The 27844-nt window shown below is 36.4% G+C and overlaps 1 protein-coding gene across 1 annotated transcript in view; it reads right to left on the bottom strand.

The window, feature by feature from the left end:
- EYS (eyes shut homolog) overlaps nucleotides 1-27844 on the bottom strand; it is a 2025572-nt gene that overhangs the window by 706482 nt on the left and 1291246 nt on the right. Inside the window, 1 exon segment of the mRNA XM_021676159.2 lies at nucleotides 19602-19693. Coding sequence (XP_021531834.2) covers nucleotides 19602-19693 — 92 coding nt within the window.

Genomic DNA, 27844 nt, shown 5'->3' with positions numbered 1-27844 from the left:
TGTCTGAAGTACATTGAGGTCACATAGGTGTTTTTCATGAAATTCTAAATTCATTTCAAACAAGAACATGGGCCTTATGGCTTCTGACATAGAAAGCACAAGTTCCACAAGTCACGTGGCAGCCCTGTGTTTTCAGTTCTGCTTTATGTGCAGCTCCAAAAAATAATAAACTTTTTAACCAAACTGCATCTATGTAGCTTCTCAGTCATGGCATCACTGGCCATGTTTATTTGAGACTAAACACCATCATGGTTTACATTCTCTCCATCCTAATACAGAATTACTCTTGGCAAGAACGTCAAGCATGTTCTGCCTGTATCAGGTTTCTCTCGGACGTTTTATGTATGAGTCTGAGGCCCATTCTGAGGGTACAATGTTCTGTCCATATGCATTAAGAGTAAATACTTCAGTTACTTGGAGGAGTTCATATGTTCCATTATTTTAAGCTGCAAAGTGTGGGATTTTTTTATTGACCTAATTTGAAAGAATGTTTACTCATTAATAAAAATTGCTAGTCATTTTGCAGTGTTCTTCAAATCACAAGACATAAAGCTAGATGTTTTTAATTGTACTTTAGCAGATTGTAAGGAAATGCTCAATAAGCCTCAGGCAAATCATAAACTGTTGACATTCCCTTTGGAAAAACTTCATTTGATTATAGTAGTATTTTTCTTTCTCCTAAATATTAAAATAAAGCAAGCTGTAGTTTCTGAGCTTCATAGAAACGATCACAGAGAGTTTTGTCTTTCCTTTTTAACATATTGGACAAAAACTGAGCTTAATGTATAAAAGGCTACTTTCAGCAAAGCTGCTCATGTGCTAATCCAAAAGAAGTTGATCTCTCCTTGGAAAGGATCCTAGAAAACTGAATTGGAAGCAGATTTTTTGGCAACTTTCGCACATGAATTTCCTCAGAGTAGTGGCAGAAATCAATGGTTTCCTTAAATAAAACACTCCAGGGACAGAAGAAATCAGAGCCTGGCTCAGTTCCTGGAATTTGTGTTTTTGCCTGTATGATCATTCCTTAGCAAGTACTTTCAAAGTCAAATCCCTTTTTCTACATTTATAATCAAAAGGAATAAGAACCTAAACTCAGATATAAAATTCTGATGCTTAAATTAATTCTCACCCTGGTGTTATAAAATCTTCATTTTCTAGTCTCTGATCTATGGCAGCTGAACTTATGTCAAATTAACAAGAGCAGCAGTAAACCACTCAAATTCTGAGCTTATTAAAATTATTTCACATTTTAGTATATGTGGATGTATCTTTGCACGAGTTCTTTATAAGCCATTAGGCCTTTATTTTTCTTTGCTTATCCTCTGGTTTGTTTTATCTTCCTTATATTGATTACCTCATTTATTCACACTTCATTCATTCATTTATTCATTAGGCAAATCTTTATAAATACTTAATATTTATCACTCACCATAGCTAAGTGCTAAGAAACTGAAGGCTTAACTTTATTTGTGCATCTTTATTTTGAACTTTTTCAAGACATTATGGTACATCTTAGTAAAATTTTCCATGTTCTATCCAGGCACATGAGTAAATTTTCCAAATATCACCCAGCATAAAATGGCTGCCCTTAGGTAAAAGATAATGATAGATAACAAAAATATCAATGTTGATGATAACCTGTTAATAATCATATTGGCTAACATTTATTAAGTGATACCAAATGTTTTCACCTAGTTTAGCTTTTTTGATTCTCAATCAGCCCAGTAAAACTGGGAAGTTGTGGGACTTGACTCAAATTGCACAGCAAGTGATGACAGTAGTAGAACTCTAATTGTTCAAGTCAAGAACTCATTCTTTTCAAGACAACATTGTATGGTACTGCAATAATAATGACCTAATTGAACCATTACTTCATGTTCCTGGACACAGTGATATGATAATTATAGCCTTTATTCACTACAATGAAACGCTATACACATATATTTGTAATTTGAAAATGCTCGAGTAAAAATAATGACAAACGTTTATTGAGCACTTTCTACATGCAAGGCACATGCAGTACATTATACTGTATGCACAATAACGCTCTGCAGCAGGTACTATTATTACCTGCATTTAACAAATGAGAGATTTAAAATTCTGAGTTGTTTGGTAACAAGCACAGAGGTTTGAATAGATGGCAGTATTAGAATTTGCTTTAATTTACTTGTTTCCAGAAACTTGTTTTAAGTGGTACGCTTTATTTCTTCTCTAAAAAAAAGTGAAAAATATTCATGCCTTATCAAAATAGGCCATTTAAATATATTTGTTGTTGTTGAATTAGATTTCATTGGATAATGACAAGTTTCTGACAATTATAAAGCAGTGATATTCAGGAAGATTATTTTTTATTTTTTAATTTTTTTAGAATTTAGTTGCATCTTAGTTATTATTTCAGGAATAATATTTTTAAAATTCTAGTTTTCTATTTTCCCGTAACTGTTATGCTATTAATACTATTCAAATTAAAACATTTAAAACGCAGCAGTGTTTTTCAAAATGTTTTCATATGATTGTTTAGATTCCAGAGTGGTGACACAGGAGAAATTCTAGCAGAAACAGAGAAACCATAGGGTAGGGCCAGTAGTCCCTTATCTAACTTCTCCTATTACCTCCAATCCAGGTCTTAAACAGAAGAGGCTCTCCTTTAATTATTTCATACTATAGCTATCTATATAAGACCTTGTTTGAAAAAAAATATCTGCAAGGTTCTGGTATGGCTATTTAGTTCTTCATGACTGAATACACTTGAGTACATATTAAGGTATGCATCTTAAGATTCAGAGTAATATTTTGGAAAGTAATAACCATTTAATTTTCTAATAACTACTTGTATGCTATTTCTTATAGGGAAGAAAGCACTAAAGTGAGTTTCTTCTTGCCTTTGTGTTTAAAAAAGTCCTTCCTGTGTTCTGCCTTCTGTGTGTTCAAATGATAAAACCAGGAAAAATTGGTCTATTTCACCAGAGGCCAATGTGATCGGATGACATTAACAGCTGCGTGATTACCTGTACTATCTGTGCCTTGGCACTGTGATAAAATCACAGGGACAGAGAAGGAAACTCTCATTGACTGAAATTGATTTTCTGTTATCTCATCAGAATGGAAACTAGAAATGTAAATTAAGATGTAGAAAATAAAATTATATGTCTTGCATAAAACCTGAGTTATTGGCAGAGATTCCTCTATGCTGCAATTGAAAAATATGGCTATAATTCGGGGAAGGCTCTGTCTCATGGAAAAATGAGTAAGCTTCACCACAGTCATGCTTCTCACTCTATTCCCCACTTTGGTTCCAAATTAGATTTTTATTGTGGCTTGATCACATAGTCCCTGAGAAAAGATGAGGTATGCTGTGGTATTAAGGACGCTCCGTGAACTGCGGTTAATGGTCACTAGGTTTCTGCTTCCCTATATCTCTGGAGTACTGTGGGGTTGCCAGGTGTCAGCAGGGTGTCAGCTGAACTGGAAAAATGCAAGATCAAACAGAATAGCCCTGACTGTGACTACAAAATAATCTTTGCTACAGCTCCCCTGCGAGTTCTTAAAAATTTTATCTTGGCTAGTTCCCCACAAATCCTCCTCTCTAGACTATTATAAGTAGCTTTATTAGTCCATTCTCATGCTGCTAATAAAGACATACCCAAGACTGGGCAATTTATAAAGGAAAAAGGTTTAACTGACTCACAATTCAGCATGGCAGGGGAGGCCTCAGGAAATTTGCAATCATGGTGGAAGGGGAAGCAAAAATGTCCTTCACATGGTGGCAGGAAGAAGAATGAGAGATGTGTGAAGGGGAAAGCCCCTTAAAAAACCATCTTCTGAGAAATTACTATCACAAAAATAGCATGAGGGAAACCACCTCCATCATTCAATTACCTTCCACTGGATCCCTCCTACCACACATGAGAATTATGGGAACTACAATTCAAGATGAGATTTGGGTGAGGACACAACCAAATCATATCATTCTAGCCCCGGTCCCTCCCAAATCTCATGTCCTCATATTTCAAAGCACAATCATGCCATTCCAACAGCCCCCTGAAGTCTTAGCTCATTCCAGCATTAACCCAAAAGTCCAAGTTCAAAGTCTCATCTGAGACAAGGCAAGCGGCTTCTGCCTATGATCCTATAAAATCACAAGCAAGTTAGTTACTTCCTAGATAAAGTGGGAGTAAAAGCATTAGGTAAATACACTCGCTCCAACTGGGAGAAACTGGCCAACCAAAACAAAGGAACTATAGTTCCCATGCAAATCCAAAATCCAGTAGGACAGTCATTAAACCTTACAGTTCTGAAATAATCTCCTTTAACTCCATGTCTCACATCCAGGTCACGATGATGCATGAGGTGATCTCCCACAGCCTTGGGCAGCACTGCCCCTGTGGCTTAGCAGGGTACAGCCCCCCTCCCAGATGCTTTCAGGGGCTGGTGTTGAGTGTCTGTGGCTCTTCCAAGCTCACAGTGCATGTTGTTGGTGGATCTACCATTCTGGGGTCTAGAGGGTGTGTCCCTCTCTTCATAGCTCCACTATAGGCAGTACCCCATTGAGGATTCTGGTGATGGCTCTGACCCCACATTTGCCTTCTGCACTACTCTAGCAGAGGTTCTCCATGAGGGCTCTGCCTCTGAAACAAACTTCTGCCTAGACATCCAGGTGTTTTCATACCTGGCAAGGATGAAAGATTTCACAACTAGATTTCATACCTTTGAAATCTAGGCAGAGTTTCCCAGACCTCCATTCTTGATTTCTGTGCACCTGTAAGCTTAACACCACATGGAAACTACCAACACTTGGGGCTTGTACCCTCTGAAGCCACAGCCAGAACTATACCTTGGGAATCTGAGTCACGGCTATAGTGGCTGGGATGCAAAGCACCCAATCCCTAGGCTGCACACAGTGGTGGGGGGTGGGGTGTGAACTATGAGCCATTTTTTTCTTCCAGGCCTCTGGGCCTGTATTGGGAGGACCTGCTGTGAAGGTCTGTGACATGCCCTAGAGATATTTTCCCCGTTGTCTTGGTGATTATGCAAATTTCTGCAGGAGGCTTGAATTTCTCCCAGAAAATTGGTTTTCCTTTTCTATTGCATCATCAGGCTAAAAGTTTTCCAAACTTTTAGGCCCTGCTTTCTCTTGAATGCCTTGCTGCTTAGAAATTTCTTCCACAAGATACCCTAAATTATCTCTCTCATGTTCAAAGTTCCACAGATCTCTAGTGTGGGGATAAAATGCTGTCAGTCTCCTTGATAAAGCATAGTAAGAATCACCTTTATTCTAGTTCTCAACAAGTTCTTCATCTCCAACTGAGACCACCTCAGCCTGGACTTCATTGTCCATATCACTATCAGCATTTTGGTCAAAGCTATTCAACAAGTTTCTAAGAAGTTCCAAACTTTCCCACATTTTTATTTCTTCTTCAGAACCCTCCAAACTGTTTCACCTTCTGCCTGTTACCCAGTTCCAAAGTCACTTCCACATTTTCAGGTATCTTTATAGCAGTGCCTCACTCTCTGTGGTACCAATTTACTGTATTAGTCCATAATCACACTGCTAATAAAGACATACCTGGGGCCGGGGCAGTGGGGGAGCTCACACCTGTAATCGCAGCACTTTGGGAGGCTGAGGCGGGTGGATCATGAAGTCAAAAGATCAAGACCATCCTGGCCAACATGGTGAAACCTGTCTCTACTAAAAATACAAAAATTAGCTGGGTGTGGTGGCATGCACCCGTAGTCCCAGCTACTCAGGAGGCTGAGGCAGGAGAATCGCTTGAACCCAGGAGGCAGAGGTTGCACTGAGCCAAGATCGTAGAACTGCACTCCAGCCTGGCAACAGATCAAGATTCCATCTCAAAAAAAAAAAAAAAAAATACCAGAGGAGACTGGGCAATTTAGGTAATTTATAAATGAAAGAGGTTTAATTGACTCACAGTTTAGCATGGCTGGGGAGGCCTCAGGAAACTTAAAATCATAATGGGAGGGGAAGTAAGCATCTCCTGCTCCACATGGCTGAAGGAAGGAGAAGAATGAGAGCAGAACAAAGGGGGAAACCCCTTAGAAAACCATCAGCTCTCATGATAACTTAATATCACAAGACTAGCTTGGAAGAAACTGCCCCGTGATTCACTCACCTCACACTGAGTCCCTCCCATGAATGTGGGGATTATGGAACTACAATTCAAGATGAGATTTGGGTGGGTACATAGTCAAACTGTATCAGAGGCTGTGGTTGAATGCATTCCTCATTAGTATAACTCTTAAATTCCCGACTAGAAATACGCACTACTTTTGTCTTTCATATCTAGAGAAATTTTTTTTTAAATTAAATACATTCTTCTAGTCAGGTCAGGCTGACAAGTAACAATTTATCTTTGACTCATTAACTATTTAAAGATAATCCATTTTGTAAATCCTAAACACAGTCAATGTGCTATTTACTCTTTTAAAAATTCAAAATGCACAGATTAACAGTTTCCTCTTTTTCTCTTTCTCAGAACTAGGATACAAAAATAAAAATAGTTACCCACCTTTTGTAATAACTTGGAAACTGCTGATTCGTGTTTTCGAATAGTTTAGGGAGAGAGAAAGAGAGTTTGTATGGTGTGTGTTTGTGTGTTTGTGTGTGTGTGTGTGTGTGTGTGTGTGTTAGATCAGAGGTTCTCAATGAGGGGTTGTGATTTTGCCTTCTCCATCCTCCCCTTCCAGAAATATTTCACAACAACTGGAATGACTTTGGCTCCTCACAAGTGAGGGAAGGGATAGAATCCAGAGTTGCAGCTATACTTACTATAATACAAAGGACAGCACTTTACAATAAAGAATTATCCAGCCCCAATGTCAATGCTGCTGAGATAGATAGACAGACATTTTTTCTTCCCAATAAGGACATTGAAAGGATGTCCACTGAAAAGAAAACTTCATGTTATCGGAAACATGTTACTTTTTTTATTTTGAGAATAGTCATTCAATTGCCTCATTCCATTAGGCAAGTAAGTGTGGGCCATTTGTGCAGTGCTGAAAGGGATACAGACAAGCCGAGGGCCTGTCCCTCTTGGGATATGGATAAACATGTAAATTCTCCTTTGTAGCAAGAAATAGGGCAGTGGTAGATAAAGGTTATTAGGTCATATTGCTATTCTCCATCTGCTGAGGACCTTTGTACCTTAAAACCTTGGAGTACTTGTCAACTAGAAGGGCTGGGATGCTTCAGGGAGGAAACATGGAACTTTCTGTTGTGAAGGCTCAATTGGTTAATTGAGTATAAAAATACTGTCTTAGTGTTATCTTTGAATCCTGTTTTGCTTTTATTTATTTTTTATTAGGGGAGTCTCAGAAGTAATCCTCACATGATTATTATCACATTAGTGTACTAGAACTTATTAATAAATTTGTTCTTAATTGTTCTTACAACGATGGAGGGAGAGGTTAATTATTATGAGCATAATGTCCGTGTTCACCTTGTGCTACCACTTGGTTTAATATTCCTGTCATTTTACAAGTGTATCTAAGAGTATTCATTACTTCCATTTGTAGAATAATAATGTGCATGATAAATAGTTCATTTTATATAGATAACATTTTATAACTGTCTTTTAAAATGTAATATGTGCCCTTTAGGACTATAGGCATATAAAATACTTTTTTATTTTTTAGTTTTTCTTTTAGATAATTTTGTTCTTAAAATGTTGAATGCCTACTTTGTAAATATTTTATTCATTCATTCAATCAATCATTCAGTACACATTTCCTGATTTTTCTGCAAAGTAATCTGTCAAATCCTGAGAACACTAAAAACAATAAGCAAAGTTCTCATTCTCAAAATACTCAGCTTTTAATTTTAGACTATTTTCTCTTCATGGATTAACTATTATTGATATGAAAACTGATTGGAAAGGAAGTCAATTCAATTATATAACCACTTTCATTTCAAGTAAGATGTCTCATGCTATACAGATTAATATGAACCATCAAATCTAGACCATTAAGCCATTTAATTTTCTAGTTGTAAAATCAATGTCCATTTCAAATTCAGACAGCTAAACCTTTTAACTATAAGTTTAATATATACAAATATTAAGGTTTCTAATTAGTTCTAATTGCTGACAGACATGTAGGAGGTAGTGTTTCCTAACCTTACAGATCATCATGCTTCTCGAGGTGGTAGAGTACCAACAGAGGAGTCACTTTCCTTTCATAGGTATGTTAAGAAACCAAACTCTTGGCCAAGGCAGGTGGATCATGAGGTCAAGAGTTTATGATCAGCCTGGCCAACATGGTGAAAGCCTGTCTCTACTAAGAATACAAAAATTAGCCAGGTATGGTGGCACATTCGTGTAATCCCAGTTACTTGAAAGGCTGAGGCAGGAGAATCGCTTGAACCCAGAAGGTGGAGGCTGCAGCGAGACCAGATCTCACCACTACACTCCAGCCTGGGTGACAGAGTACTCTGTCTAGAAAAAAAAAATTAAAACAAAAAAGAAACCAAATTCTTTAGAGTTGGCAATGAGATCACCAATGGCAAGCTTTTTATAGCTCTGAATGGGTCATGTTACTTAAGTTGCTTGTAAACAAACTTAAGATGAACATAATCACTTTTGATTATTTTTAAATGCTAACATTTTATGGAAGAAAATGTTTATTGCAGCACTAAAGCTTCCATTTTACATTCCTTTTTAAATCCATCCTAAAATTTTCAAACATTTGAATAAAATTGTTTCTATTTTAGTGAGAAGGTTCTTCAATAATTAACATATTCTTCAACTATAAAATCTTATGAGATAAAGTTTTACTCAAAAGTTGAGTTAATTATTTTATTTATTTAAAATAACCACAGTAATGATAACTCAGCTAAATCAACTCTGGTTTCATATTTTTGACAGTTTACAACTTACATAAAATATGCACACAGATATAAAATATCCAGTAAACTTCAAAGGGTAAAAAATGACTTTCAATATATAGGTAGAAAATAGTGTTATTTGCTGAGACAAGAAAGGCCATAGGGGCACGTGTGAGTGGGGAAAGAAGGAAGGAATGGAAAGTAGAGAAGCGATGTTAGGGGTAGGAGACCAGGACTTGTATTTTGGATATGTTAAATTTCAGATACAGATGAGGCATACAAATGAAAATATTAGGTAGGTGTTTGGATAGATGAGTCTGAAATTCATAAGAAAGGTCCAAGCTGGAACAGGTATAAAAAGAGAAAGGACAATTGGCCACTGAGATATAAGAAACACCAAAAATTTACTGTTTTTGAAGCAGACATAGAAAATTATATCAAGAAGATAGAATGTGTTCACTAAAATGCTTAGAACAATAAAGACAGAAAATTGGCTTTGTCAACATGAAGGTTGTATAGCATAACCACTGTTTCATATTGCTTAGAGCAGATTGTTTGTACGTGTTGTCCAAGAGTCATAACAACACTCTTTTTTTTTATTTTTAAAATATTTAACAGTTTGAATGATAAAACTCTCTACTCATAGGTGATATTAACAAAAGGTGTGTCAGTTGTGGGAACATGGATGCTAGATTGGATTGGATTGAATAGTAAGTAACAGGTAACAAAATCAGAATCTCATGTGTAGCAAACTTTTGACATGTTGGCTTTGAAGAGGATCAGAATCAAAGTAATATAAGCTCTCCAGAGATGCTGTGCTGCAGCTGAGAAATTTTAAAGCCTTTTTTCCCCCTCCTTCCCTTTTTTTTGGAAATGGTCCAGCAGAGAGAAAAAAATGAATAATACAAGGAAATAAAGGTGATCATGAAGAAGAGAAGTCCTTGAGAATGTGAAAAGGGATGGTGCCTAGGGGTTGGCAGAGGGGTTGGCTTTGGACAGAATAGGGTCAAGTGCTGCAAGTAGCAAGAGGGATCAACTATTTCTCTTAAACCCTGTCCTTCAGATTTCAGACTATTCTATTCTAAACGTCTATTAGCAACTTATCATGCCATGACTATCCACAGTTTTCAAATGGAAGTCTCCATCTATGCTGAACTCTTTGGACTTTTTTAGAATTATTCTGTTTCTGGTAATTACAGAATCACTATTTCTAGTGATTATTTAGTCAATTATATGTAAGAACAATTTTGCACAATATTACTGTATTGTTTCAAATGATATTTATGAAACTCTTGCAAAGCTCTTTCTAAAAATGCTTTTTCTAAAAAAAACAAAAAACAAAAAAACAAAAAACTAGATCATTGCTTCTCAGCCTTTTGGCTATCAAGTGTAAAATAAATAGATCGATTTTTCTTTTAGCTTAAATTTGGGCAAATTTCATTAGCATTGTGTTTTATTGCAGTAGCATGATAATTAGTCATTAATGGTTAGTTTTCTTAAAAATAAGTACATCTGACAGGATTATCTAGGAATTTATACTTCAATGGTTCCTGGAATTTTTCTGCTAGTGAATCTATGGATACAGACTTAATGTATTCATTTTTATTGACATGTGGTGATCAATGAGGCTTTAACAATTAAAGCAACCTGCAAGGTCATAACAGAGAGTATACCAAAGCAGCAGATAACCAACAACCATAGAGAATGTCAATTTGGGGAGAGACTGATGTATATAAGCTAAATGATAAGCAGACCACATTATTCCATGTGGGCTCTGGTCAATTAACTGTGAAGACCCTTTTGGAAGTGTGCCACACTTCCTAATACTTTGAAACTTAACTTTGCTATTGTTGTAGTGATTTAACTGGAAGCTTGCTACCTTCAATATGCTCTCATTATATATTTACAAAGGCCATATTACAAAAAGATATTTAGCTATCCTTTTCGAGAAGATTTGAGGTAAACAAAAATATATTATGTACTTTAACCCTGAAAATACACAACTGAAGGAAGCAAATAAGGGCTTGACTTTTGATTCCGAAGTCATCTCAATGAACATAGAATGAGAAAGCATATGAAAGCAATTTTTACATATACTTCAGAATTCCTTTTCACAAAATCACTTTTCATTAATAGAGGATGCTTAGGAAATAACACTTAATGAAGTAGGATATGTTCTTTTCAACCTGTGAAAAGATTTTGACTATTTGTAAAATCACTTGAGTTTATTAATTTTCTGAAATAATGATGATTATTCTTAATGTTTCTCAAAAGTGAGTTTACCTCTCTTAACACAACTGACTTTCAACATTTGAATTTTCTGACATTTATTGATTCAGTAAACTAATTACACTATGGTGATCTACAAGGAACACTGTAAAGACTTAAATTCAGAGTATCACGTAGCTAGCATTTCAAAACGCACTCAACTAGATCATAGCACAAGTTAATGAGAATTAAAATTTATCATTCAATAATTGTCTTCAATATTACATGTTTCTGTTAATAAGATAACCATAAACTTTGTTTATTGTTATATTTACATTAAAATATCTCACAGGAAGGTTTTCTAAAAATATGATTAATATAACCTTGTTTTATTTTTGGCAAGAATATTTTTTCATCTCTGTTTACTTATATGAAATATTAAAATTATAAACTATCCCCTTTCAGTTTGTTTTCAATATGTTTATATTAGTATAGGAGACAGTTCACCTCTTGGCAAAGACAGAAAAATGAGGCAAGCTAGAATTATAGCTGAGTCACCTGAATCATATGCAGCAGAAATATTTAAGTAGAAATTTTAACTTTAGGTCATTTATATTAGAACTTCTCTTATCAGGTTAGAGTAAAGAACATCATCAAAAACAAGACATATTTCAGGTAAAATTAAAGGACATGAATAATCAGCATGTACCTGTTGAACCCCATCCCCATAATGTGCTAATCTTTGTTTTCCTAAGTTGTTGAGCCTCTAAAGGACATACATTTGTGTGGCTCAGTAGATGTCACTAAATTGTCATGATCCAGTTTTCACCAAGAGCATGCATTTCAAAGAAGGAAGCCAATTATACTTTATGATTTTGATTATTTCTAGCCTATATTATTCTTGTTTTAAAAAAATACATTTTGAAATTAATTTTGCTGGAAGAGTAAGACTCAGGCCTTTGATTTGTATACACCTTGAAATTTTATATCCTTGATGTATGATAAAATACCTGATACAATAGCTTCCCAGCAAATTCACATAAATGTAGCTGCTATGTGCTGCTTCTGATAACATCTGCCGTTTTTGATGATAATCCAACCAAAAATATTTTCTAAACCCTTAAGGTCCAGACAATAATTTCAGCTTAACTTCCAAAGAAGAATAATAACAAGTAACTTTTTTTTTTTTTTTTTTTAGAAACAGAGTCTCACTCTGTCACCCCAGCTGGAGTGCAATGGCAAGATCTCGGCTCACCACAACGTCCACCTCCTGAGTGTAAGTGATTCTCCTCCCTCAGCCTCCTGAGTAGCTGGGATCACAGGCACCCATCACCACGTCCAGCTATTTTTTGTATTTTTTAATTGAAACGGGGTTTCAATATGTTGGCCAGGCTTGTCTTGAACTCCTGACGTCAGGTGATCCACCTGCTTCAGTCTCACAAAGTGCTGGGAATACAGGCATAAGCCACCACACCCAGCCCGCAAATATCTTTTCCAAGAGGAAAAACCCCCAAAACTCTGATGTTAAGTGGATGTATCAAGTAAAACCAAGATTACTCTATGCTCCTCTGATTTGACTCACAGTATTAATAACAGTAGTATATTTTTATTCATTTCAGTAATTTTGTAATAGGTAATAAGTTTTCAAGTAGAATGATGGAAAATGTCCTACTTTTAAATGTGTAATTATTTTAATCTGTGTTTAAAAATAGCCCCTAAAAGGTGATTGGTAATCAGTTTATCAGAGCACTTGAATAAACTGGATTAAAAATTATAAGCCAGGTGCAGTGGCTCATCTCCATCATCCCAGCACTTTGGGAGGCCAAGGCAGGCAGATCACCTGAGGTCAGGAGTTTGCGACCAGCCTGGCCAAGGTGGTGAAACGCTGTCTCTGCTAAAAATACAAAAATTAGCTGAGTGTGGTGGTGGGCACCTTTAATCTCAGCTACTCAGGAGGCTGAGGAAGGAGAATCACTTAAACCACAGAGGTGGAGGTTGCAGTGAGCACAGATAGCACTACTGTACTCCAGCCTGGGTGAAAGAGTGAGACTCGTTTTTGAGACTCCATCTCAAAACAAACAAACAAACAAAATTCCAAAAACTTAAACATTGTTAATTTCTATTCTAATTAACTGGCCTTTGTAGATTACACTTTAAAATCCTCTTTACCCATGTTAAATGATGAAGTTTCACTCCTACTCTATGTTTTGTGTTAAATGACTATATGCCACTTTGGAAAGGAATAGAAAAATGGGTTTATGTTACAGAAACATTTCCTTGGGTGAATAAGTATCATTTAAAATGAAAATCAGTTGTTCATTTTTTATTTTGTTCAAGTTAAAGTAAAATCACTATTCCATGATCATGTTTTACTTGACACTACTGACATGGATTAATTTAAAAATTAATGAAATAATGTATACATTTTATTAGAAACAAAATTTTTATTTTTTGGAAAGTGGTTAAATAGTTAATTTTTGTTTTCACTTTACTGATTTTCTAGTACTCTGAGCCAAAGTTCTCCTGCTCTAATTGACACATGTTCGGTTCTTGGTTTCATTCTTAGTATCTTCCAAATGAAGTGCAAAACTTGGTTGTTTACTGCAGTGATAGTGTTTCCACTGTCTTTGTTCCAATTGTTACTAAAATTAGTGGTTTCTTTCAGACAGCTCTGTGTTTTGAATGCACAATTTGCTGCATTTTTGTAATATTTTCCAACACTCAAACAGCATAAGAAGGCATATGATGTGATGATAAAACAATTTTTGATTCCTAGGCATTATGCACCAGTACTGGGTAAATCCTAGAGTAGTTTGAGTAATAGAAGGATAGTAGAAAAAAGCAATTATTTATAACATGTAATCTGACACTGTGTGCATTATGATGAAGTTATAATTATTCAACTGATAAATAGCATATTATCAGTTCATATTTTATAAGCAATGCAATAAACCACTTACAACCAAGATTAAAAGATATATGAACACTTTGGTTCAAATTCAACTACTAAGTGTTATAAATTGTGTTTTCTGATTTTTGTTTGTTTGCTTTTATCCTAAAGGTAGACAGTTATATTTTCCCTTATAGAAATAATTCTCATCTTGTTTATTCCACATAGTTTTAGCTGATGTACTCTTCCTCCTGGGTGCAAAGCTGGAAAACCTTCTCCAGGTTCCCTTGTCATTAGGTGTCTCCATGTGACTAAGCTCTAGCTAATAGAATGCAGAAAGGGGTGGAACTTGCCACTTCTAGTACTGCCTCATTAAACCTTTCGCCCATCCTTCACCATGCTGACTGGTGAAGACTCATATACTCAGCAGAATATACATGGAACATTTCAACTAATATAATTTGAGTAAGGTTAAATAAATGAACTTTTCACAAAGATGTGGTCAGAGAGTAGAAGAGCCAAAAGGGATAGGACAGAATGCCAGGACCACAACATAGTTACTCTGACATTACCTCTACATCTAAGGACTAGAGGAAGAAAGGAGTTATCAGAACAGAGTAGAGGGCCATTTGCCAGGAGCAAAGACCTTGACTTTAGGTAGAAAACCAGCCCATGGGACACAACACAAGGTTACGGGAACGCACATTCTGACTTTACCCTCCTGTCTCCCTAGTTTTTCCCTGTGATGACAGAATATGTTCTAGACCTTTCTCCTTGGCTTGAAGATGTCAGTCTTTTTTCTGTCTTCATGTTGTCTACCTTCTATATGGGTCTCTGTGTACTAACTCTCTTTTTATAAGAACACCAGTTATATGGTATTAAGGCCCACCCTAATGACTTCATTTTAACATGATTAGTTCTGTAATGACTGAAGCTAAGTAAGGTCACGTTCTGAGCTGCTGAGGGTTAAGACTTCAATGCATGAATTTTGTGAAAACCCAATTCAATCCATTGAAGAGCTCCCTAATGTAATCCACACAGGTAAATCTCAAAGGACCAGTGCAGAAAGAAGCAGGAGAAACAAACTGCAGAGTGGATCGATTTGAAGACACCCAAACATTTAGAGTCTACCATGTACTATAGATTAGCATACCCTATTAAGGAAAGTAAGTACTCCTTTGATTATGTGTCTGATCTCTTACTTAAATATCCTCCAGTAAGTCTCTATTGCATACGATATAGTTCACGGTTCTTACTGTGGCATTTGATGACCTGTGCAACCTGAGTACCACTGCATTTCCATACCCGACTTTTATTCCTCCCTACCTAAATTATCTCAAATTATTACCTTCCTTTCTTCTTCTGACACTTGTACTTATTAAGGAACACCCTCCTCCTATTATCATCTAACAAAGTAATATAACGGCATTTGGGCTTTGTATCTGGTTCTACATCACCTGAGAAAATATATGCCAATATGTGGATTTCATTGGTACATGTCAGTCTTCTAAAGTGTCATTTACTGTTTATGTAGATCGTATATCCCTTTTAAAAACTCATTGTAATTTATTGCATGTGTAATACAATAAATTTTGTATCCAACGCATGTAGACGACTGTACGTAAACAATCACTGGTAAATTATTCTCTCAAGGATAACTAAAGATGTTCTCATTTGTTCTAGTTTATTTGGCTTTGCAGAGTTTGTAGAATAGGAGCTGCCTGCCCTCAAAGGGCCAAACCAATAAATTCTCCATGAGACAGTTTTAGAAGAACTGATAGAGTTCTTGTGAATTGCTTACAAATTAGGATACTGACTCAGAGCTTAAGTCTAAGGCAACAAATAATTTTTAAAAATTCATGGCAGTATTTTTAATTGGTACACACTTAGAAAAATCTAAAGTGCCAAAGTTGAGGAGGTCAGAAAAGCCAAACATAACTCTCTCTGAATCCCAAATTCTACCCTCTTCAAGGACAGGTAGAAATTAAGCAGTGACTTTAAATGGAAAAGAAAAAAATCCCATAATACACTTGTTATTAAAGGCAAATTCAATTATTATATTAATATAATTATGTTTTAGTATATAATTATAATGTAATATACATTATAGTGTAATATGTGCAATAAAGATTATAAGTAGTATGTATTAACATAATATACACACATAATTATTATAACTATACCAACAGACATAAATAAAATGCAACATGAGACTATCATAATTGTGTTTTACAGAATATACATGCGCCACTATCTTCAGCTTCTCAGCGCCTTCTGCTTTAATGCTTTACCTGGTGGCGTTCAACAGTGGAGTGACAAATGCACACCCATTTGCATTTTGCTTCATAATATACTCTATGCTATTTTTCTGCTTTCTAACTTTAGTGCTTTGTCCCATTTCTCTGTCCCTTTCATTAAAATATGAGCACCAGCTATAGCTAATTTCTCACTAAAATAACTTTAGTATGTGTGCTTTTAGTATCTTTATTATGCCAAAGTATATTTCACCTGATTTTAAGCACTCCATATTTTCCTTCCTGCTTTTGTTATTTTAAGCAATCACTCATTTCTTTTTTAAAAGGGCCATCCTGCTCTGCAGAACAGCTTATCTTTCCTTGTTCTAGAACATAATGAGCCAGGTTACTTTCTCATAGAGCATATTTGTTTCACTTTTTCTGAGACAGATCTTCATCATGGGCCTAGCACAACTCTGCTGTCCTTTTTCTTCAGGGTTCTATAAGGGTATGAAAGAAAGACCCTTCTCCTATATTCATATTCAAGAGGAAAGCCATATTTCAACAATAACAAAATAAAAGAGTGTAAAATTGGAGGTGAAATGTGTGCACACCATTTACCTTTACTAACAAGAATATGTTAATGGTCAAAAAATTATAGCTTCAACATTCGTGAATTGTGTTCAACTCACAATTGAGGTTTTTGCTTTTTTTCTCCCCAGGACTATATTTTAAAGATACAGAAAAATAAAACTAATGGAGCTTCACTTTTGTACTTTATAGATGATAATCATGGAGAAAACATATTTCTATAAATTTTTTACAACAGTAAACACACCAAAGACCTAAGAAGAAATATTTCTGAGTTTAGTTAGATCAGATATAGCCAGGATATCAATTACTTTTTGATAAAAATAAAAAGCAACAGTGTATGTAAACTGAAACAACATTATAGTCATATAACATAAAAGAAAGTGATTTTTTGGTTAAGTATTCTTAACAGTGACACTTCGTAATAAGGATACTGAAAAATAGGTATTCTTGGGATTTAAAAAATCTTACACATTTAATATTTCTTTTAAAGAAGACTAGTGTTTTGTTATTTTAAAAATACAGCCTGTGTGTTTAGTAGATACAATAATCAGGTTGGAGGCAGGAGATCTGGGTTCTAATCTTGCTCCCTTACTGACTAGCAAGTGATAGAGAAAGCTGTCCATCTTCTATGAGTCTCAGCTTTCAAATATGTAAAATGACTGCTGTAGGTTGAATTGTGTTTCAGTCAAAATTCATATGTTGACGCGTTAGGCATCAGTCCCTGAGAATGTGACTATATTTGCAAATAGGATCTTCAAAGAAGTAACATGCTAAAATGAGGTCATTAGACACATTTAATCCAATGTGTCTGGTGTTCTTATTACAAGAGGAAATCAGACCATAGATAGATACAAAGGGAAGATGATGTGTAGACAAAGGGTGAATACAGCCATCTACAAGCAAAAGGAGACCTCAAAAGAAATCAAACCTGTTGTCATTTTAATTTCAGAATTGTGAGACTAAATTGCAATTGTGATATTAAATTGCCTATAGAATAGTGAGAAAATTAATTTCTGTTGTTTGAGCCACCTTGTCCGTGATACTTTATTATGGCAGTCCAGCAACCCAGTGAAATAGGCATTACAAGTTTTACAATGATTAGATGTAGTTATGTGTGTGTAAAGCATATGGTACATGGTAATTGTTTAGTGTGGACTAATTAATACTGTTTCTTCTGCTAGTAATTTTACTGGACACATCATTTATAATTCTTATCTTTACTTGATCTTGAACATACAGCAGTTCTTTGCTGTTGGGGGAAAAACAGAAATTCAATTCATATTACAGTTCTCTAGCTTGGTTCAAGGGACCTGTGACTTCACACTTATAGATTTTGGAGTGAGAGCAGCTTTGAGTCTGTGTCATTTTCTAGTTATGTCATTATCTGTACTTAATTTCCCTGTCAGTTTTGCATCTGAAAAATGTAGATAATAATTATAATTGTTTATAGGAATAAATCCATATATGTAATATAATTAGTACTAAACATAAATTGCTGTTAAATAAACTGTAATTACGATTTTTTTGAATATACATTTTTACTCTCTTCCAACCATGCCTGAGGCCAGAACAGCTTCTGTAGGTTTTCTCTCTGTCTCTCCATGATACAACCTATCATTTTGCTTCAGGAGCCCATCTATGTCTTTCATGATTTGATTCTTACTCCCACCCAAGGCTCATGCACTTGCTCCCCTACAGATGACGGTAGTCCCTGCCCAGGGAAATTAAGACCATAGCTAAGATGTCATTTTCCAAAGTGCACTGGCCCCAACATTTGTTATTTAGGAGATTAAAGTGATGAGGAAAGATGTTAAATGTTGTATGTCTGTGTCATGACACTTTTAAGTATAGTGACACTAAAGGATTAAGAAAACAAACAAACAAAAAGATGTTCTATTAAACAGCATCTCAGAGGTCATAAAATGCTTACGTTCGTTTTGAGTATTCCGGGGTGGGGGTAGATGTGATGCAGGCTTTCCTCGATTTATTTGATAACACATTATTTTTTGGTCAATTATCTATACGTTTCTGTATTCTAGATAATAGAATTTGGGTAGTTCTTGCACGATGAAGGTAGAACTTCCTTAAAACCTCTCATTTAACTTCTTTCCCAGTCTCTGTTCAGGACTCTTTTTCCTTCATTTGTATTGACTTTAAATAGATATTTCCTTTTACTAAATAATCTATTGCCAAAAAATAATTCAGTCTACATACTGGCTTATGACTGTGGTATGTGTTTTCAGCATCACTTATATAAATAAAAAACACATAACAAAAAAGCATTACATCTATATTAAAAATTAAAATCTAATAAAAATCAAAGGAGAAAAAGGAAAAATTTATCAGATTGGCAAACTGATTTATTTATTTCAGATGTTCTAGGGATAGGGTCACCTTCAAACACAGCTTTTGAAAAATATGAATCGTACACCTTAATTACTCGACCTGGATTATGGTGCACCATTTTAATTTCCTTCTTTATGCTTTTCTGGAAGTTCCACAGTTTCTACACTGAATATAATTTACTTTGTTTATCAAAATAAATTACCAGTTTGTTTGATTTGTTACAACTGCCCTAAAAGAAAAATATGAGGCTTTCATGGATCCTTTGTAAATCCCCTTATGAAAGTTCATTGATAATATAATCCCTATAATATTCTTTTCTCAGTACAATTTTTAGAATATACAGAAAAGCTTGACAAACATTAATTCATACACACGCACATGTTAATACTAATCAAGATAACATCAATTTTGAAATGACAAGGACAATATTAAGAGGAATAGCCTTTGCTAATTAATGAGATTAAGCGGAAAAGAAGTAAGTATATCCTACCTGATAAGCAGTGTATACTTTTGCCCGTCATCCACTCTAATAGTAGTATTAACGCTTTTCAATTTTGCCTCACCAGGACAGTAGAAGTGGTACTGTTGGGAGAAAAAGGTTTGTCCTCAGTTTCTTAGCATGAAATTAATATTTTACTTTCAAAATATTAATATTCAAATATGAATTAACATTAATATTTGTACTGAACTTTATAATTTATCAGTATATTTTACATCACTTTGGAAAGACATGAAGTTTGAAACTTAAAGACAAGTGATAGCTGAAGGTTTACAACTAGTAAGTTCTAGAATTAATACACATAAATATATGAGTTTTATATAGATATAAATACACATGTGTACATGTGTACAGACACAAACACACACAAGTCTAGATTCTTTTTCAATATTCTGAGGAACATGGTTGAGAAAGGCAAGTGCCTCTACTAGCAGAAAGCAAGTATTATTGGAATTGTCCTTACATAATAGTAGTTAAGCTACTAACATAATAGCAGTTGAACAAGGCAAAGAGTGGTTAATACAATTTAGAGGACAATATTAATGTCACAGAAAGGGAAACTTCAAGACTGTGAAAATTAACCATTCATTCCAAGCTTTTGAGATGTCAGGGTATCTAGGTCCATTTGTAGAATTACTTTTAATGGCAACTAAGATATGATATAGGAGGAAAATTCATGTCTATATCAGTTATGATCGACCAAGCATCCCCAAAAATTCCATGGATGTGCTACAGTGACTTATTAAGCTTCTTAGCAATCATGTGTCTACATGTATATTGATTATACTGTGTCTATTCTTTCCCAGAGAGGGGCTTTAATGTTTTTATGGTATCTAAAAGTGATCTATAACCCACATGTGTTAAGAAATTCACTTGCATAGTGTTTCATAACTTGTGCCCCTAGCTATATTTAAGTTGAAATACCCAAATCCTCTCACATGTAGTCCAAAGACAAAGATACTGCTATATATTTTAACTTTTTATGATATTTGGCCTTTGCAAAATACTCCTTTCCTTTATAAGGTTATTTACTGTCAGTAGTCTTTAAAAACTCCAATAAGAAGCATGAGGAGGAATTATCAGAGACTTGTAGGATTGTGGGTGAAAACATTTTATGAAATATCATACTACCAAGACTGATGGATAGCCACTGCTTTCCCTGTCAAATGGGAAAAAAAATTAATTCGGCCAGGCACGGTGGCTCACGCCTGTAATCCCAGTACTTTGGGAGGCCAAGGCTGGTGGATCACAAGGTCAGGAGTTCAAGATCAGCCTGACCAAAATGGTGAAACCCCGTCTCTACCAAAAATACAAATATTAGCCGGGCATGATGGCCTGCACCTGTAATCCCAGCTACTCAGGAGGCTGAGACAGGAGAATCACATGAACTCAGGAGGCAGAAGTTGCAGTGAGCCTAGACTGCACAACTGCACTACAGCCTGGGGTACAGAGCGAGACTCCATCTCAAAAAGAAAAAAAAAAAGAAAAGAAAAAATTAATTCACAATAGGTTAAACGTATTTTAGGAACTGTAAAACTAATGAGTGGAGGACTTCCGCCCAGATGTCTTAAAGAGAGCTTCTCTGGAGTGCAGCTCCCAGTGAGACACAGAACAAGAGTGATTTCCGTGTCTCTGAACAAGGTACTGGGTTCTTTTCAAAGGGACTGGTTGAACAATGGGATTAACACCCCCTAAAAAGGCAGCCGAGAGCAGCCCAAAGAGGGCAAGCCAAGAAAAGGCGGGGCTCTGCCCCACCCAGGAAGTGCATCTGGCACAGAGGATGGGGGCTTCACCCCTTTGGTACTTCAATTCAGATACTGTGCTTCACTCCATGACTTCTGCAGTCCACAGTCCAAGAAAACGCTGCCTGGCTGAGAACCACCCGGAGTCGCAGCCCTGGGTGACAGCCCTGGCTGGCCTGGTACCGCGAATTGTCGGCACAGACTATGGTGGAGACTTAGACTAACACCAAGAAGCCTTGCGGGTCCGAACTGCCTGTCCCACAGAAGGAAGGAGAGTTGAAAGTACGGAGTTGGATGATACAGCCAGGCAGGTCCCACTCCCACAAGATTCAGCAAGTGGAAGCCCTCTCGCAGGAGAGTTTCACAGTTGACACGTCAGACTGTGCTTCATTCCTGACAAGCCAGCTCCGCAAAGGGAAAGACCTGCCATTGGGAAGGCGGGGATAATCTCACCAGTGTAAACAGAAACCAGGAGAAGAATAAACAGCAGCCTGGCTGAGACCAACGCAGCCCAGCAGTGCCTCCACAGGCAGACAAGGGACAGACTGTCTTAAGCAGCACACTGAATCCTGTGTAAAAACAATAAAGCCTCATACAGGAGCAATAACCCCAACTTTAACAGAAAGGACGTCCACTCAGAGACCCCATCCAGTATCACCAACTTCAAAGATCAAAGATAGATAAATCCATGAAGATGGGAAGAAACTAGTGCAAAAAGAATAAAATCATCAAAGTCCAGAATGCCTCTCCTCCCCTGAGAACAAAATAGGACACAGACTGAATTTGACAAACTGACAGAAGTACAGAGCAGGCTTCTGAAGGTGGGTAATAACAAACTTCTCTGAGCTAAAAGATCGTGTTCTAACCCAATGCAAAGAAACTAAGAACCCTGAAAAAGGTTAGATGAAATGCTAACTAGAATAGCCAGCCTAGAGAAGAGTATAAACAACTTGATGGAGCTGAAAAACACAGCACGAGAACTTTGCAAAGCATACAAAAGTTTCAATAGCTGAATTGATCAAGTAGAAGAAAGGATTAGAGACTGAAGATTAACTCAATGAAATATAAAGAGAAGGCAAGAAAAGAGAAAAAAGAGTGAAAAGAAATGAACAAAGTCTCCAAGAAATATGAGATTATGTGAAAAGACCTAATCTATGATTGATCGGTGTACCTGAAGAGGACAGGGAGAATGAATCAAAGCTGAAAAATACTCTTCAGGATATTATCCAGGAGAAATTCCTGAACCTAGCAAGGCAGGCCAACACTCAAATACAGGAAATACAAAGAACACCACAAAGATACTCCTCCAGAAGAGCAACCCCAAGGCAATATTTATCAGATTCACCAGGGTTGAAATGAAGGAAAAAATGCTAAGGGCAGTCAGAGAGAAAGGTCGGGTCACCCACAAAGGGAAGCCCATCAGACTCACAGAGGATCTCACGGCAGAAACCCTACAATCCAGAAGAGAGTGCGTGCCAATATTCAGCATCCTTAAAGAAAAGAACTTTCAACCTAGAATTTCATATCCAGCCAAAGTAAGCTTCATAAGTGAAGGAGAAATAAAATAATTTATGGACAAGCAATTACTGAGAGATTTCGTCACCACCAGACCTGCCTTAGAAGAGCTCCTGAAGGAAGAATTAAATTCAGAAAGGAAAAACCAGCATCAGGCAGTGCAAAAATGAACCAAATGGTAAAGACAAACAACGCAATGAAGAAACTGCATCAACCAATGGGCAAAACAAACAACCAGTAACAAAATGACAGGATCAAATTCACACATAACAATATTAATGTTAAATGTAAACAGCCTAAATGCCCCAATCAAAAGACACAGACTGGCAAATTGGATAAAAAGTCAAGACCCATCAGTGTGCTGTATCCAGGAAAACCATCTCACATGCAAAGACACACACAGATTCAAAGTAAAGGGATGGAAGAAGATCTACCAAGCAAATGGAGAGCCAGAAAAAGGAGTTGCAATCCTAGTCTCTGATAAAATCGACTTTAAACCAACAAAGATCAAAAGAGACAAAGAAGGGCATTACATAATGGTAAAAGGATCAATACATCAAGAAGAACTAACTATCCTAAATATATATGCACCCAATATAGGAGCACTCAGATACATAAAGCAAGTTCTTAACAACATATAAAGAGACTTAGACTCCTGCACAATAATAGTGGGAGACTTCTTAACACTCCACTGTTAATATTAAACAGATCAATGAGACAGAAAATCAACAAAGACATCCAGGACTTGAACGGAGATCTGGAACAAGCGAACCTAATAGACATTTACAGAACTTTCCCCTCCAAAGTCACAGAATGTACATTCTACTCGGCACCATATCACACTTACTCTAAAACTGACTACATAATTGGAAGTAAATCACTCCTCAGCAAATGCAAAAGAATGGAAATCATAACAAACAGTCTCTCAGACCACAGTGCAATCAAATTAGAACTCAAGATTAAGAAACTAACTCAAAACTGCACAACCTCATGGAAACTGAACAACTGGCTCCTGAATGTCGACTGGATAAACAATGAAATGAAGGCAGAAGTAAAGATTTTCTTCAAAACCAATGAGAACGAGGTCACAACATACAAGAATCTCTGGGACACATTCAAAGCAGTGTCTAGAGGGAAATTTATAGCAATAAATGCCCACATGAGAGGGAAGGAAAGATCTAAAATAGACACCCTATCATAAAAATTGAAAGAGCTAGAGGAGCAAGATCAAAAAAATTCAAAAGCTATCAGAAGACAAGAAATAACTAAGATCAGAGTAGAACTGAAGGAGATAGAGACATAAAAAACCCTTCGAAAAAATCAATAAATCCAGGAGCTTTTTAAAAAGATCAACAAAATAAACATACTGCTAGCCAGATTAATAAAACAGAAAAGAGAGAAGAATTAAATAGATGCAATACAAAATGATAATGGGGATATCACCACTGATTCCACAGAAATGCAAACTACCATCAGAGATTACTACAAACAACTCTATGCACAAAAACCAGTAAACCTGGAAGAAATGGATAAATTCCTGGCACCCTCCCAAGCATAAAACAGGAAGAAGTTGAAACCCTGAGTAGACCAATACTAACGCTGAAGTTGAGGCAGCAATTAATAGCCTACTAACGAATAAAAGTCCAGGTACAGATGAGGTTACAGCTGAATTCTACCAGACATCCAAAGAGGAGCTGGTACCATTCCTTCTGAAACTATTCCAAACAATACAAAAAGAGAGAATCCTCCATAACTCATTTTAGGAAACCAAAATCATTCTGATACCAAAACCAAGCAGAGACTAAACAAAAAAAGAAAACTTCAGGCCAATATCCATGATGAACACTGATGCAAAAATCTTCAGTAAAATACTAGCAAACAGATTGCAACAGCACATCAAAAAGCTTATCCATCACAATCAAGTAGGCTACATTCTGGGCATGGAAGGCTGATTTACATATGCAGGTCTATAAATGTAATCCATCACATAAATAGAACCAAAGACAAAAACCACATGATTATCTTGATAGATGCAGAAAAGGCCTTTGACAAAGTTCAACAGCCCTTTATGCTAAATTCTCTCAATAAACTAGGTATCGATCACAAAATAATAAAAGTATCACAAAATAATAAAAGGTATTTAAGACAAACCCAAAGCCAATAACATACTGAATGGGCAAAAACTGGAAGCATTCCCTTTGATCTGGCACTAGATAAGGATGTCCTCTCTCACCACTCCTATTCAGTATAGTATTGGAAGTTCCAGCCAGAGCAATCAGACAAGAAAAAGAAATAAAAGGTATTCAATTAGGAAAAGAGGAAGCCAAATTGTCTCTATTTGCAGACGACATGATTGTATACTTAGAAGACCCCATTGTCCCAGTCCAAAATCTCCTTAAACTGATAAGCAGCTTCAGCAAAGTCTCAGAATACAAAATCTATGTGCAGAAATCACAAGCTTTCCTATACACCAACAACAGACAAACAGAGAGCCAAATCAAAATCCCATTCACAATTGCTACAAAGAGAATAAAATACCTAGAAATACAACTAACAAAGTATGTAAAGGACCCCTTCAAGAACTACAAACCACTGCTCAATGAAATAAGAGAGGACACAAACAGACAGAAAAACATTCCATGCTCATGGTTAGGAAGAATCAATATCGTGAAAATGGCCATACTGCCCAAAGTAATTTACAGATTTAATGCTGTCCCCATCAAACTACCCATGACCTTCTTCACAGAACTGGGAAAAACCACTTTAAACTTCATATGGAACCAAAAGACAGCCCACATAGCCAAGATAATCCTAAGCAAAAAGAACAAAGCTGGAGGCATCACGCTGCCTGACTTCGAACTATACTACAAGGCTACAGTAAACAAAACAGCACGGTACTGGTACCAAAACAGAGATACAGACCAATGGAACAGAACAGAGGCCTCAGAAGTAACACCACATATCTACAACCATCTGGTCTTTGACAAACCTGACAAAAACAAGCAATGGGGAAAGGATCCCCTGTTTAATAAATGGTGTTGGGAAAAATGGGTAGCAATGTGCAGAAAGGAGAAACTGGACCCCTTCCTGAAACCTTACACTAAAATGTACTCCAGATGGATTAAAGATTTAAACATAAACCTAAAACCATAAAATTCCTAGAAGAAAACCTAGGGAAAACCATTCAGGACATAGGCATAGGCAAGGACTTCATGACTAAAACACCAAAAGCATTGGCAACAAAAGCCAAAATAGACAAATGGGATCTAATGAAACTCCAGAGCTTCTGTACAGCAAAAGAAACAATCATTAGAGTGAACCGGCAACCAACAGAATGGGAAAAAATTTTTGCAGTCTAACCAATTGATAAAGGGTTAATATCCAGAATCTACAAATAACTAAAATAGATTTACAGGAAAAAAACAAACCCATCCAAAAGTGGGTGAATGATATGGCAGACACTTTTCAAAAGAAGACATATATGAAGCCAACAAACATATGAAAAAATGCTCATCATCACTGGTCATTAGAGAAATGCAAATCAAAACCTCATTGAGATACCATCTCATGCCAGTTAGAATGGTGATCATTAAAAAATCTGGAGACAACAGGTGCTGGAGAGGATGTAGAGAAATAGGAACACTTTTACACTGTTGGTGGGAGTGTAAATTAGTTCAAACATTGCGGAAGACTGTGTGGCAATTCCTCAAGGATCTAGAAATAGAAATTCCATTTGACTCAGCAATACCATTACTGGGTATATACCCAAAGGACTATAAATTGTTCTATCATAAAGACACATGCACACATGTGTTCATCGCTGCACTGTTTACAATAGCAAAGACCTGGAACCAACCCAAATGCCCATCAATGATAGACTGGACAAAGAAAATGTAGCAAATATACACCATGGAATACTACACGGCCATAAAAAGGATGAGTTTATGTCCTTTGTTGGGACATGGATGAATGTGGAAACCATCATTCTCAGCAAACTGACAGAAGAACAGAAAATCAAACGCTGCATGTTCTCACTCAGAGGCGAGTGTTGAACAATGAGAACACGTGGAGAAAGGGAGGGGTCTGTTATCACACACTGGGGTCTGTTAGGGGGTACTAGGGGAGGGACAGTGGGGAGTGGTGAGGGTGTGGAGGGGTAATGTGGGTAGAAATGCCAGGTATAGGTTATGGGGAGATGGAGGCAGCAAATCACCTTGCCATGTATGTACCTATGCAACAATCCTGCATGATCTGCATATGTATCCCAGAACCTAAAGTACAATAATAATAATAATAATAAAAATTAATGAGTGAAGAGAGGTATCATTCCCTTTGGTTTTATGTAAAAGAAAGGATATATACTTACATGTCTATAATGATTACTATTACTTGCTGAATTGTAATACTTTGTCAATCTCCATTTTAAAAAAATTTAAGATCATTTACTCTATAGCTAGATGACCAGAGTTTAAATCCAGCTCTGTTACTTAGGAGTTTTGAGACTTTATATGTGCCTGGTGCTGAAATCTACTAATGGGTTAATAACAATTTTTGCTTGATTTAAATGCGTAAATGAAAAAATTTTGTGAAGTAAATATTATGAATGGTCAAATAAGTCAATCAAAGTAAAACACACAGAATTATACCTGGGACATAATCATATATGAAGGCTAGTTTTTTGTTTGTTTGTTTGTTTGTTTTTGGCCCCAATTCCCAGGCTTGAGTGCCATAGTGCTATCTCTGCTCACTGCAAACTCCTCCTCCCAGGTTCAAGCAATTCCTCTGCCTCAGTCTCCAGAGAAGCAGGGATTACAGGCACACACCACCACACCTGGCTAATTTTTATATTTTTAGAGACATAGTTTCACCATGTTGGCCAGGCTGGTCTTGAACTCCTGATTTCAAGTGATCTGCCCCCTCAGCCTCCCCAAGTGTGGGGATTACAGGCCTGAGCCTGTACGCCTAGCCCAAGGCTAG

Source organism: Aotus nancymaae, unplaced genomic scaffold (genome assembly GCF_030222135.1).
Source record: "Aotus nancymaae isolate 86718 unplaced genomic scaffold, 86718_ANA_hifiasm-v0.15.2.pri h1tg000040l, whole genome shotgun sequence".
NCBI lineage: Eukaryota > Metazoa > Chordata > Mammalia > Primates > Aotidae > Aotus > Aotus nancymaae.
This window is presented reverse-complemented; position numbering and strand designations above follow the sequence as displayed.